This window comes from Pyrus communis, chromosome 14 (genome assembly GCF_963583255.1).
Source record: "Pyrus communis chromosome 14, drPyrComm1.1, whole genome shotgun sequence".
NCBI classification, from domain to species: Eukaryota; Viridiplantae; Streptophyta; class Magnoliopsida; order Rosales; family Rosaceae; genus Pyrus; species Pyrus communis.
The window spans coordinates 24069335-24082720 of record NC_084816.1 but is presented as its reverse complement, the minus strand read 5'-3'; the positions used below and the strand labels follow the sequence as shown (position 1 = coordinate 24082720).

At 35.8% G+C, this 13386-nt stretch overlaps 1 protein-coding gene and 1 non-coding gene across 2 annotated transcripts; one reads left to right on the top strand and one right to left on the bottom strand.

The window, feature by feature from the left end:
- Positions 1-368: 368 nt before the first annotated feature.
- LOC137715988 (classical arabinogalactan protein 26-like) lies at positions 369-1085 on the bottom strand. The gene has a single exon (XM_068455374.1). It carries the CDS (start codon positions 978-980, stop codon positions 570-572), a length of 411 nt encoding a protein of 136 aa, XP_068311475.1. The 5' UTR covers positions 981-1085; the 3' UTR covers positions 369-569.
- Positions 1086-3308: 2223 nt separating this feature from the next.
- On the top strand, positions 3309-3389 carry TRNAL-AAG (transfer RNA leucine (anticodon AAG)). Its single transcript has one exon. It is a non-coding gene; the product is annotated as a tRNA-Leu (tRNA).
- Positions 3390-13386: the final 9997 nt, after the last annotated feature.

Here is a 13386-nt window from a genome sequence, read left to right as displayed (position 1 = left end):
GGAAATTACTTTCCCTGTCACTAGAGTAAATAGTCTTGTTATACTAGAATGTTGCAATATCAAGAATATCAACATCTTTGACAACATTCTCGTATAACAAGAATATCTACTCCAATAACAGGGAAAGTAATTTCCATTCACCTTTTTCCTTCTTGAATTTATTTTTGTCAATTTGATTAAATAAATAAAAGAGAAAGTAAGGAGCTCAAATAATAAGATTGTGCATAAAAGGAAAAAGAAGTATGTGAAAGCCATTTTCTCAATGATATTCCTACTTAAGAACAATAATTAACAACAATAATTGAAGAGTAATTATGTTTTGAGAGGAAGGTGATGACATAAATCATGAGAACTTCAATACACATGACAGAAAATTGCAACTTTTTATTTTTTTAACTCTTTTAGATACCTAATCACAATCCATGACAAAATTAACTCGCACTAAATCACTCTATAAAACTAAAATAGTTTACAAACATAAAGTGGAAACCACTAGTTACAATAATTTAATCTCTCCACCACCATTTCTTCTTTTTTTGTTTCCCTTCCCAGTTACCCCAAAATCTGCATTACACATACACGAAAGACGAAGCCAGCAAGCCAAGAAAGAACATTACATTTATAGGCAGAGATGAAGTGACAGAAACTGCATAGGAAACTGGGAGAGAGCCTGATGGAGCAAGAGCCTGGTCTGGTCCAGGAGCAACATTGACCTCCGGGTTCGGTGGGCTCGGACTCGCAGGGATGGTGGGAAGAGAAGACTCAGACGGAGAGAGAGGCACACCACCAGGAGATGGAAACAACGGAGAGATGTCAGGAGAAAGGGTTGGAGAGGAAGATAGAGGAGCACCTGGAAGAAATGCTGGTGCAGCTGATATGCTTGAAAACTGTGTTTCTGGCTGGGATTGTAAGGCTAGTGAGGAGTGAGAAGCCATGGAAAGTATGAAGATTGCCAAGAATGATGTCCAAAAGGAAGCCATTAATGATGGTATGATTGATCAAGTTCACAAGAGTAGTATGGAGCTTCAATAAATGTATTTTTTTGGGGATGAGAGAGAGGGGATGGAAAGAAAGAGTAAAGGAGTTGGGGGAGAGTGTAAGGCTTAAAAGGGTGTTGTGAGAAAGTGGTGGTGGGAACAGAAATATTATTTTGTGATAATGGAATATTGTTACGTAGTATAACCAATTTATGTCTTGAATAATAAAGAACAATTAACTTGAGGTGTTAGTTACACCACTCTCACAAAGAGTGAGGTTGTGTGCATTATGGAATTAGATGATACAGAAATACAGTAACATCCGTTCCTTTGTGAGAGCACCTTACCCAAGTTTCTGTTAGGATGTCCTTCGTCGAGAATAAGGTTGATTTTTAAGATGTAACATTGATTGGCATCCACTTGTATTATAACACATGCATAGACTGATTATGACTGTATTCAAATGTTAATTATATAATAATTACATAGTGGGGACAGAACACAAAGTGCCAAATATAATCGGAAGCTGGCTATGGTAATACAGCTCTGCATGTTTTGCTAAAGGACAAGGCTTGATTTGTGATTTTCTTTCTGTACAGCATGAGGATGAGATGTCTATCTTTTTTGCCTTTAGAGACTTTACATTTTTCTGCTGCCTGAGTCCGTGAACCTGTTATTAGGGTTTTAAACCTTGTCACGAGACTTTGCAGCAGTAACTGAACGACAGTTCATAGTTGCATGCTATGTTGGTAACTTGTGATGACTACAAATGAGTAAGTTTGTACTCTTTGTTTACTGGCTTTTTTTTTTTTTTTTTTTTGGAAACTTGTTTACTGGCTTTTAGAACATTGCAAATTGTAAACCTGACACGTATACATATCATCGATATTTAGTTGTAAGTTACAGTCTAACACATACACATAAATTATATATAACCCTCATACTTCCCCAAAAAAAGTAAAGTTTCAGCACACGCATCAAACTTCGGTTTCTCGGGGTCAGCTAATGATCAAACAATGATGACTGAATGATTCTGATTCCATTCCAGTTGCTGTGGTGGTTCAAAATCTTTGGATTTGTTGTGTATAATATTCCGATCATGGATCTGCTTTTCTGACCGTTAAGCATGCTTTGATTCCGGTCGCCGGTAGATTTGATAAAATAATTGGTTTATTGATGGCGAAGAAAGAGAGCATCTGTGTAGAAAGTAGAATGATGGGCTGTGGTATTTTGGAAGCATATTGGAAGTTACTGACAGACAGCTTAGTACAGCATGTGGTTTCCCTTTATTTGCGCCCTTTTTGAAAGTGCAGCTTCCATTTGCTTGGATTAATATCAATACGGTGCGGTAGCGGCGTGGGTGAATTTCAGACACGACATATTTACATGATTAGAAATTTGCACGAATAAAACATTATGCAACAAATTGACAATTTTTCTTACGAGTAATATGAGTTATTTAATTATTATTTGTACATCATTTTGCGTTTACAGTCAAGATTTTAGCTCAATGTCCTTGACAACTTTTCAATGATCGTCTAGGTATTACGGACGATTACAATTCATTTATGTTATAACATGTGATTTATTTATTAGGATGAACTGTCAATTTAGTCAATAAATTATCATCTCAGTAAAAATTAGGTCATTAAACTATTTTTTTCTTTAGAAAATCAGTCATTGAATTATAAAAATCTGCCAATTACATCTCTAAAATTATATTCGAAGCTACTATATTCAATTTTCCATCAATTTAAATCACGTTACTTGCATGACATACACATTAGAGGGTAGATTGGTAGTTTTTTCATAAAGAAATAGTGTATGGAGTTGACTTTGGAGGATAAATTGGTAGTTTTTCATAAGAAATAATGTAAGTTAACTTCGGAGGGTAAATTAGACATTAGATTCGCAACCTATATGAAATGTTAAGGGCTTATAGGCGAGAAAATGACGGTATTACACTCTAAAGTGTGTCAAGTGACTTAAGTTGATGAAAAATTGAATAAAATAGCTTTGAATGTAATAGTAGGGATGAAATTAGCAATTTTTAATGAATTTAGGGAACTTATTTTACCGAAAAAAATAATTGAGGGACCTAATTTTCACAGAGGTTATAATTCAGGAACTAAATTGGCAGTTCACCATAATATTGTAGATTCATAACATATCATTCATGTCGTCTACTCATATCATATCATAAAAATTAGTGACACGTAATATGACCGTCGTACTCAAAAGTTTCTAATCAAGCAAGGTCTACACGATCCTGGAAGCAACAACTATGTCGGATTTATATATAAAGAATTTTTCAAAATCCTTTCGTCAAGTGTTGAGATGGCTGAGTTGGTCTAAGGCGCCAGATTAAGGTTCTGGTCCGAAAGGGCGTGGGTTCAAATCCCACTCTCAACAATTTCCTTTTCTTCCCTTTTGTTTTCAACACCAATAAATGAAGGCCTAGTTGGCTTCATATTGTTGGAAGCCCTAAAATTTTGGGCTTAAAACAGATTCATTGTTTGGAAACACTAAAATTTCTGGTGGATGATCTATAGGATAGCAATTTGTAGGCCCAATTTGGCCTATTGCAAGAGAAGCCTTGTAAAAGTATTCAGAGATTTAACAAGATTTGCACACATCTTAAGCATTTACATGTATCTGGAGAACCAATGTCATGCATGCATGTAACCCAACTATTATGATTGAACATTTTTGTTTATACTTTCCGTCAAGAAAATCTAACGCTACAACCAACTTCCTCTCCCCCCTCTCCATCACCATCCCCATCGCCGCCCCTCTACTCTCCAATTGTCGGTTGGAGGCGAACAACCTACCTCCGATCAAAAGGAGCAGGGGCGGACCACTGTTAGGGTGTCTGCAATGGCGATGCTTCTCCCCCTCCCCCTCCCAAAGTAATTCATGAAAACTCAAATATTTACTGATGTGGCTGCCCTACAACATATGAGGGCTCGTTCGTAAGTATATTTAAAATCACTAAAAACGCTTTTAATGCGAGTACTTTTAGAACCAATCTTCAGTAAAAATACAAGCATACCCTAGAAAAGTATTTGAAGTGCCACAATCGAATTTCCCCTCCCTCTATCCCTCGCCACCCCCCTGCGATTTTTAGAACCAATCCTAATTATGTAGGTAATTACATATTTACTATCAATGGAAAAATAGTCATACAATTTGAGTTTAAATCCGCACACAATAAATATTGGGTAGTTAAGTTATAAACTTGTACATCGTTGCCTGTAGCCGAATTATTGTCTTTTATATTCAAGTAATATTGATATAAATTATAAGGGAAGAACTCTAAGATAGCATTGTTAGACCTTGTTTGATAGAGATGATTAGTTTGGGTAGGAGTATTCACTATATTAATTTATTTTAAAGAAAGAAATGGATTTCTTATTTAGCCCAAGTTGGAGATTACTCATGAAAAAAGGAACAACTATATTCTTCATGAATAACCTTTAACTCGAACAAAATAAGGAATTTGCCCTTTATTTCTTCCTTTAAATTAATACCTTTAGGCCTGGGTTGGTACTGAGGTGATTATAAAAAAAGCTGGTATAAAAAAAAGCTGGGAGTTGTTTTTGTGTTTGGTAAACATTCAGTTTCAACTTTTTTTTCACAGTTTTGGGTGAAAAAAGCCAAAAACAAGAAACTGCAAAACCCAGCTTTGAAAAATCGGTTTTTTTTTTCATATCTGTTTTACATAAAAGTTTACCAAACACTAAAATACTGTTTTTTTTTTTCAAAAGCACTTTTACAAAAAAGTTTACCAAACACTCTGCTGCTTTATTTCACAGCTGCTTATTCTCACAGCACAGCAAAAGCAGTTTTTTTTCAAAACATAGCAATACCAAACCAGCCCTTAATAGAGCGAATAGTCATTAAGCTAATCCTTTCTATGAAACGAGGCCTTACTGTAGTAATTTTATCGAATAGCACAACTTACTGTTAGCATATCGACAACACTGATAATAGAATAACATATTGATACTTTATTTATGCAATATCAAGACTATCAACATCTTTGACAATATTCTAATATAACAAGACTATTTACTATAATGATAGGGGAAGTGATTTCCGCTCACCATTTTCTTGCTCGTGTTTATTTTTTTTCGTTTTAAATTTTAATTCAATAAATAAAATGAGAATAAGAAACTCAAATAATAAGATTGTGCATAAAAAGAAAAGAAGGGTAAGAAAACCATTTTCTCAGTGATATTGCTACCTAAGAACAATAATTGAAAAGTAATTATGTTTTGAGAGGAAGGTAAAAGGCAGAGAATTACATGAATCATGCATGAGAACTTCAATACATGCAGAAAATTACAGCTTTTAGCTTTTTCTAAAAACTCTTTTGGATACAATAATCCTAATCATAATCCATGACAAAATTAACAATTCCATGACCTGCATTGAACAATACTTGGCTACTCAAAGGATAAGTAGGAACTCCTGCTTAAAATTGTTCATTACCAATTTATAGAACTTCGTGTTTATAATCGGAATCGTTCATAATATAAATCACCCTATAAAGATCTGCTCTGCAAAAAATCAATTAAAACTAAGATTGTTTAATCATCGAATTGTATAAAAACAAATGAACGGAATTGATAAAAGCATTACGAACCATTTATATATTTGCTAGAATAGATTGACTAAACAACCTTATTTTTAATTCATTTTTTGCAAAGATGATCTTTGCAGTGTGATTGATTATATAAACGGTTTTGATTATATGCACAACGCTTTGTGATTCAAATACTAAGAATTTTGAGTAAGAATTCATACTCATCTTTGAGTAGCCAAGTAATGTTGACCCTGCATTTACCTAACATCATATTAAACCACTCTATAAAACTAACTACAATTAGTTTACAAACATAAAGTGGAAACCACTAGTTTCAATAATCGAAACTCTTCACCACTACTTCTTCTTTTCTTTTGTTTTTTCCCTTCCCAGCAACCGTTACCACAAAAATCTGCATTACACTTACACAAAAGACCAAACCAGCAAGCCAAGAAAGAACATTGCATTTATAGGCAAAGATGAAGTGACAGAAACTGCATGGGAAACTGGGGGAAAGCCTGATGGAGCAAGAGCCGGGCCTGGTTCAGGAGCAAGAACCGGGCCTGGTTCAGGGACAAGAGCAGGGCCTGGTTCAGGAGCAACATTGATCTCCGGGTTCGGCGGGCTCGGACTCCCAGGTTTGTGAGAAGAGAAGACTCGGATGGAGAGAGAGGCACACCACCAGGAGATGGAAACAATGGAGAAATGTCAGGAGATAGGGTTGGGGAGGAAGATAGAGGAGCACCTGGAAGCAATGCTGGTGCAGCATGATATGCTTGAAAACTGTGTTTCTGGTTGGGACTGTAAAGCTAATGAGGAGTGAGAAGCCATGAAAAGTATGAAGATTGCCAAGAAGGATCACCAAAGGAAGCCATCAATGATGGTATGATTGATCAAGTTCGCCAGAATAGTCTTGAGCTTCAATGATGTATGTTTTTGGGAATGAGAGAGAGAGGATGGAAAGAAAGAGTAAAGGAGTTGGGGAGAGTGTAACGCTAACAAAAAGGCTGTCGTGAGAAAATGATGGTGAAGACAGATAAAATTTATTTTTGATTTTAACCCTTTGAATATCATACCACATAAGAACCTTCTTTGGCTGGGCCTAAATAGCTTTGTTTAGATTTTTCAGTGTGATCGGAACACGGAGTAGTACATTACGTGTTATTATACAAATGATGAGATATATGTATTAAAAAGTCAATAATTTAAAAAATAAAATTTCCCACCACTTATATAGAAACACGTGGTGTACCACTCGTGTTCTGGTCATAATGAAAAATTTCTCGTTGGACCTAAATCAAAAGGCTCCATACAAAACACTGGAAAGCTTAATAACATTAGACTCTTGTGAGGGCACTCACAGAGCCAAGTACAAGGCTCTCCCAGACTATTGCATAAGGAGAGTTTTGATTTTTTTAAGCTTAAAAATATTACTTTTTTGAGCTATTTTACAATTTTTAATTGGCTTATTCCACTTAGCAAATGAAAATTTTAAATCTTAAAGCTACTTTTAAGGAAAATAAGAGCTAATAAATATTAAATAAACTTATCACTTCAACTAATATTATTATCAAACAATAGTAAATTAAAACTTCCATACTACAAATGATTTCTTATCTTATTCACTTGAAAGTTTGAAGGCTAGAAGCCTAGAAAACATAGTATATGACACACCTCAACCCAGATACCCAAATGACACGTGGTTGGCATGTACTAACCGACACTCGAGAGTGACGAAAGCCATAAATATAAGAATATGCAAGAACATAAGGAAACATGTAATTGAAAAGTCACGCAAGAAACAACAACCATAAAGAATATTCAAACGCTAAAAAAATAATAATAATAAGAGTCAGTCGTAATATAAGGAGAATTTCCAACTGTCAATAATCCGAAAGAAAGGATGCATGAATATGTTCATAGCATACTACTGAATGAGAGTAGTAGTGAAATGAAAGACATTAAGTTACAATTATTCACAAGGAAATCACACACAAGCAGGAGAACACAAGATCATTGGTAGGAATATGGCTCGAAGCTCGGGTCATATTTCTTGTCACTAAAAGATTAAAAATTTGGTTTTGTAGTAATAATTTTGACTTAACTCACCCACCAAATAATTTCTGACCATGTCATTATGTGAGGTTGTGACTCAATCACGGAGTAGAATTATCTCTCCTCCTATTATCATCCCCTTCCATCCGAGAAATTTTTCCAAGTGACGGGAACACCATGACACGTGGTGTTCCCTCACACATTAGGATTTGACATCTTGAATATCTTTCAATTTTATATTTCAATAAATAAATAAAACTAAATCCTAATGTGTGAGGGAACACCACGTGTCATGGTGTTCCCGTCACTTGGAAAAATTTCTCCTTCCATCCCCTCCTCTAGCACTGTTCTTTTTGTCTTATTCTCTATATAAAAAATTTAAAACAAGATGTAGACGTGGCGTAATCGTAACCGTTTAAATAGGAGGGGATGAAAGGAGAGAGAGATTAGAAGGGGAGATAATCATACTCCTTCAATCACATCAAATGAGCTTGAACCCACCAATCACGCACTCAAGTCGTGTTGAGACTGAACTTTAACATCATACTTGTTTGATAGCAACTAAACAGGGGTTTAACTTTATTCAAGGTGAAATAAAAAGAAGTACGATGAATGATCATGAAAGCCAACATTTTTACGTGCATGTTACTTCAGTGAGGAAGTCTTAGTTATCTTTATGAGAAGAACTTGGACATCACAAAAATGTTTTCTTGTTTTTTTTTTTCATTAAATAAAATAAAATATTCAGAAAAGAAGAAGAAGAAGAATGTGGATGTTACACGCGTGAGATCATTAATTAAGGAAATTAATAATTAAAACAGTTAAACAGGAAACCTTGTTTCTGTTACTTACGGGATGTTGGACAATTAATTAGTTTAATCCAATGAAATTATTAATTCATTGAACATTGGTTAGTAGAAATATATAAAATCAACCCACTACCACTAGCATTGGTGTTCATATAATACTCTCTTCTTCCCACTTAAGATCGAGAAAGTGCCAAATTAAACAACATACACACCATTGAAATGCAGGAACATAATCGGTAGCAATTATCGTCGGGATCGATCCTTCCGGCCTAACCACGGCCGAATGTCTGAATGACCAGCTCCGACGATGATTACTACCTCAGTCCTAGAAAGAGATGATTGTCTTGCCTCTTTATGGAATAAATACTCCTACGACCGTCTCCACCTCCACCTTCAAAAGCAAATTCGTGAGCTTCCTCACATGTCGTTTTCCAACCTCTTGCCCCACATACGTGCCCTACTTAGAGGACTCTGTCCCACTTCAGTATTAGTCCAATGTACAAAGAGAAACGTGGAGTCTGCAAAATATTATCAAGGCTCCAAGAAATGGATTGTGAAGGCAAAAAATGTTGGTGGTTCCCGCGAGATGGAGGAGTATTTTGGAGGCTTTTTGGTGGTGGTCACCGGGGAAGCAACCGATCCGTATACTGACAGACAGCTTAGTAGAGCATGTGGTTTCTCTCTATTTGCTCCCTTTTTGAAAGTGCAGCTTTCTTTTGTTGTAGGATTAAAATCTCTACAGTCGGTAGCAGTGATAATTTCCAACACGACATAATTACACGATTTGAAATTTACATGAATAAAAGATATAAAATAAACTATGATGAGTAAGACGAGTTATTAAATTATTATTTTTGCATCAGTTTGCGTTTACCTCCAGGTCCATGAATTAGTTATACTCTTTGCAACAGCCAAAATTTTAGCTCAAGGTCTTTGACATCTTTTTCAGTGATTGCCACGTTATTACGTACGATTACGACCCACTTATGTTTTAATACATGAATTGATTTATTAATTATATGATTATTGATTCATGACCTTATAATCATATTGACTACTCATATTGTATCTTACACATTATGTGGTAATATGACCGTCACACTAAAAAATTTCTAATCAACCAAGGTCATCAAGATCTAGAAAGCAACAATTGTGTGGGGACTAGTATATAAATAATTTTTCAAAAATCTTACAAGATGGCCTAGTTGGTCTAAGGCGCCAGATTAAGGTTTCCGAAAGGGCGTGAGTTCAAAACAAACTCACTGTTTTGGAAGCCCTAAAATTTCTAGTGGATGATCCCTACAGAATGGTAATTTTCAGGGCCAATTTGGCGTTTTGCAAGAGGCCTTGTAAAAATATTCAGAGATCTAACAAGTTTGCACTTATCTTTTGCATTTCTCCCCCTCTCACCCACACCCCCCCCCCCCCCCCCCCCCCCCCCCCCGCGCCTCTAATTTTGGGTTGGAGACGAACAACCCTACCTCCAATCAAAATGAACAGTGCGGGCGGACCACTGTTAGTGGCCACGACCAGCCCCGGTTGATACAAGAAAACTCAAATATTCGTTAATGTGGCCGCTCTACAATATAAAATAATGAATAAAATAGATTCCTATCCTTCATTTTTTTCATGAATTGAAACCTTATTCTTTTTTAAAATGAAAAAAAATTCTTAATCATTCTCGATGTCTTTATTTGAATATTAAATTATTTACAAATCATTATATGTCGATTTTTAAAATGAAAAAAACTTCTTAATCATTTTTAAATATATCTTTTTATTATTATTTTTTCATATATTTCTAGGCTTATTATATTAACGCCACACAAATTGTTAAATAAACATCACATACTTAATAAACCCCACATTTGCTTTTTCAATTAAAAATTATCTTAATATACTTCCCCATAATACCCTCACACCCCACATTCTTAATGTACATCTTACATTTTCTACATGCACCCCATATTTTCTATACACCCCACATTTCTCAAATCTTAGAAAGCTTTTAATTTGGACAAAAAATGTCGTCTTGAATTTTGACAAAAGATGCCGCCTGAGATTTAAAGCATATGTGGGTTGTTTTCAATTCCACCATTAAAACCCATGTCTTTAGTTTTTAATATTTGGTGGTAATTTTAGGTGTTTAATTCTTCATGTAATCCCTAAAAGATGAATACGAACATAGAAGTTTGAATAACGAATCAAAAGCAAGATTCAATAATTATCGATGTCGTCAAAATCATAAAACAATAAAAAATATGAAGTCTTACCTCATGTGAAACTTCCAAAACATCGATTGCGTGTTTCATTCGTCAAAAATAATTTTTCTCAATCAACATGTTTGTAGTTTCATTGGTTAGGGTTTTGTTCAACAATGGAGGGTTGAAGGGGTTTTGATAGTTGAAGAAGATAAATAATACATTAAAAGTGATTTGGGGTGTACATAGATTTAATAAAAAAATAAAAATAAAAAAACCTGATAAGGTCAAAATTGTCATTGCATAGTAGGGTAAATAAGTCATTTAATACTAAATTTTAATGTGTGGTGCATTCAACATTTTGTGGGGTGCTAATATAAAAAGCCTATTTCTATTTATAATTTCTATCCTTTTTTTTTTTAATTTATACCAATATTCTTGTTATGACACACTCCGACCTAGAAAGTCCACTTGGACCCTGAATCGAGCTGTGCTGGCCGACATCTGGACGGTGACGAAGCCATAAAATGTGATAGAGTGTAGAAAAAGTGAATAAATTTGAATCTAAAGGTGTCTAAGTACCAGAGTGCGCTATGAGTGGGAGCAAACCCATTTCACACGCGATGTCAGAACATAAGTAAGGTACAGTAGTGTGGGTAAGAATCATACCCTCAAAAATATCCAACAATACTAAGATTCGCCACAGATTCTTGTCGATACAAACTTAGCAGCTAAAACCTGGAGGGCACCAAACAGAATGTGTGAGTAAGCAATAAAACCAAACTTCCTAAAGTTATTACCTCTCTAAAAGTAATGCCCCTAAATGTAAAACCCGTATTGTTTTCCATAAGACAGTACAACATATATACATATATCCAAACCATACTCAGAAATGACTAAAACCACGGTTTGCCATCAACTCCACCATACATTAATAAGTAGGCTAAAATGAACTAAATCAATACAAAGTGATATATCAGTCAGAGTCATCTAAAATGACATGTACAACTTATCCATATCTCATCAATCATGGCTAGCATATAAGTCGGAGTCACCTATAGTGACCTGTACGACTTATCCATATCTCATCAATCCTGGCTAGCCAATAGCTCAATAAGTATACCTGCACACGAGTCGGAACCACCTAAAGTGGTTTGTACGACAGGACTGGGTGTAAATAAGTGCTACGATCACGTGAAGACTGGGCGAATAATCGCGGGTCACCTACGAGTCGGAACCACCTAAAGTGGTCTGTACGACAGGACTGTGCACCTACCTTGAATCCAAGGTGAGCGTAAGGTGCGGGAGGTGAACATCACGTGAAGGATTGTGCCCTGGCCACGGGCGGGAACACTAACACCGGGGTGCAGGTTTATGAGCTATACTATATCTCAACACAATCGTACTCACTATCATCACTAACATCAACATGTACTCACCTGAAGCTTACCTGGGTGTCCTGCGTCCACCTTTGCACTTGAAAGCATTCCCAATAATTATATGCAAGTAGTATACATATGGATATACCATGATGCAATCTAACACTCAACCATGTTGTAGCATTTTCAATTATAAACTATACAGTGTGAAATGTACAGTCAATAACGCTCTACTCCCAAACTACTTATTTTCAGGGATAATTATCCATGATAACCCAATTAACATTAATTAACTAACTAATTCACAAAACTAAAACTTGCCTTTACCAATTTCCTTCGCATTACTCAATTTCCCAAATAAGGCTTTTGTCTCAAATATTTTATGGCTGCATCTAACGTCTCGTTAGACTGCCTACGTACCCTAAACAGGGATCAAGTCATTCGTAGTTCATATAGTACTTCAAGCATTCACAATAATTATATATGAAAGTAATATGTCTAATCAATTTAAAAGTGTCGATAGAACTCTCAACAATATTTACGATAAAAAGGAAAAGATCCACTCACCTGGAGTCCACGCTATGATTCTCTAGCGCACGTATTGAGGCGTCCTGAATGATTGGTCCCTGTGACCAATTATCAAATCACATCTCAGAACTCTTATCCGTAGAATATGTAATTCACATAAAACACAACCTCAACGACATTCTAAAATAGTTTGAGACCCATTGACCACAAGTCAACCGTCGATCAAAGATCGACGGTAGGGTTTACAACCTTGTATAACTTGACCCGAAAGATCCGCATATCAGATTTCCAATCCACAACTCCCAAAGATCCACAATATGTTTCTAGAATAACATATTAAAATTTCATTACGATCCAACGGTCAGATCTCCGTCAATTGCCTAAAACAAGTGGCCGTGAACATTTATTTTACTAACTTACAAATCCAATTCAGGAAGATCCGTAAGTCGGATTCTCGATCCATAAATTCCTATGATCTTTAAATATTACGTATTATAATATATCCAATTTTGGTGACGATCCAACGGTCAGATCATCGATTCACTTTTTTATCAAGTAACGTATCGTAACGAATTTAGGTTCCAACTATCAATCTACGTCATTCAAATGACAAAACTGAATTCAAGACATTTGACATAGCCTAAAAATAGCATTGGCGGCCCACTGGCCACGCGCCGCCTCACGCGCCGCCGCGGGTGGCGGTCGGCCGCCCCGACTCGCCGAAAAATTCAACTATTTCCAAAAATTCTCAAACTTCACAGAAATGAAGATCTCAGTGAGTGGAGCAACTTTCATACCTGCCACGAAGTCCAAAAGTGGACGGAAGATGGTCAAATTTGCCCACAAAGC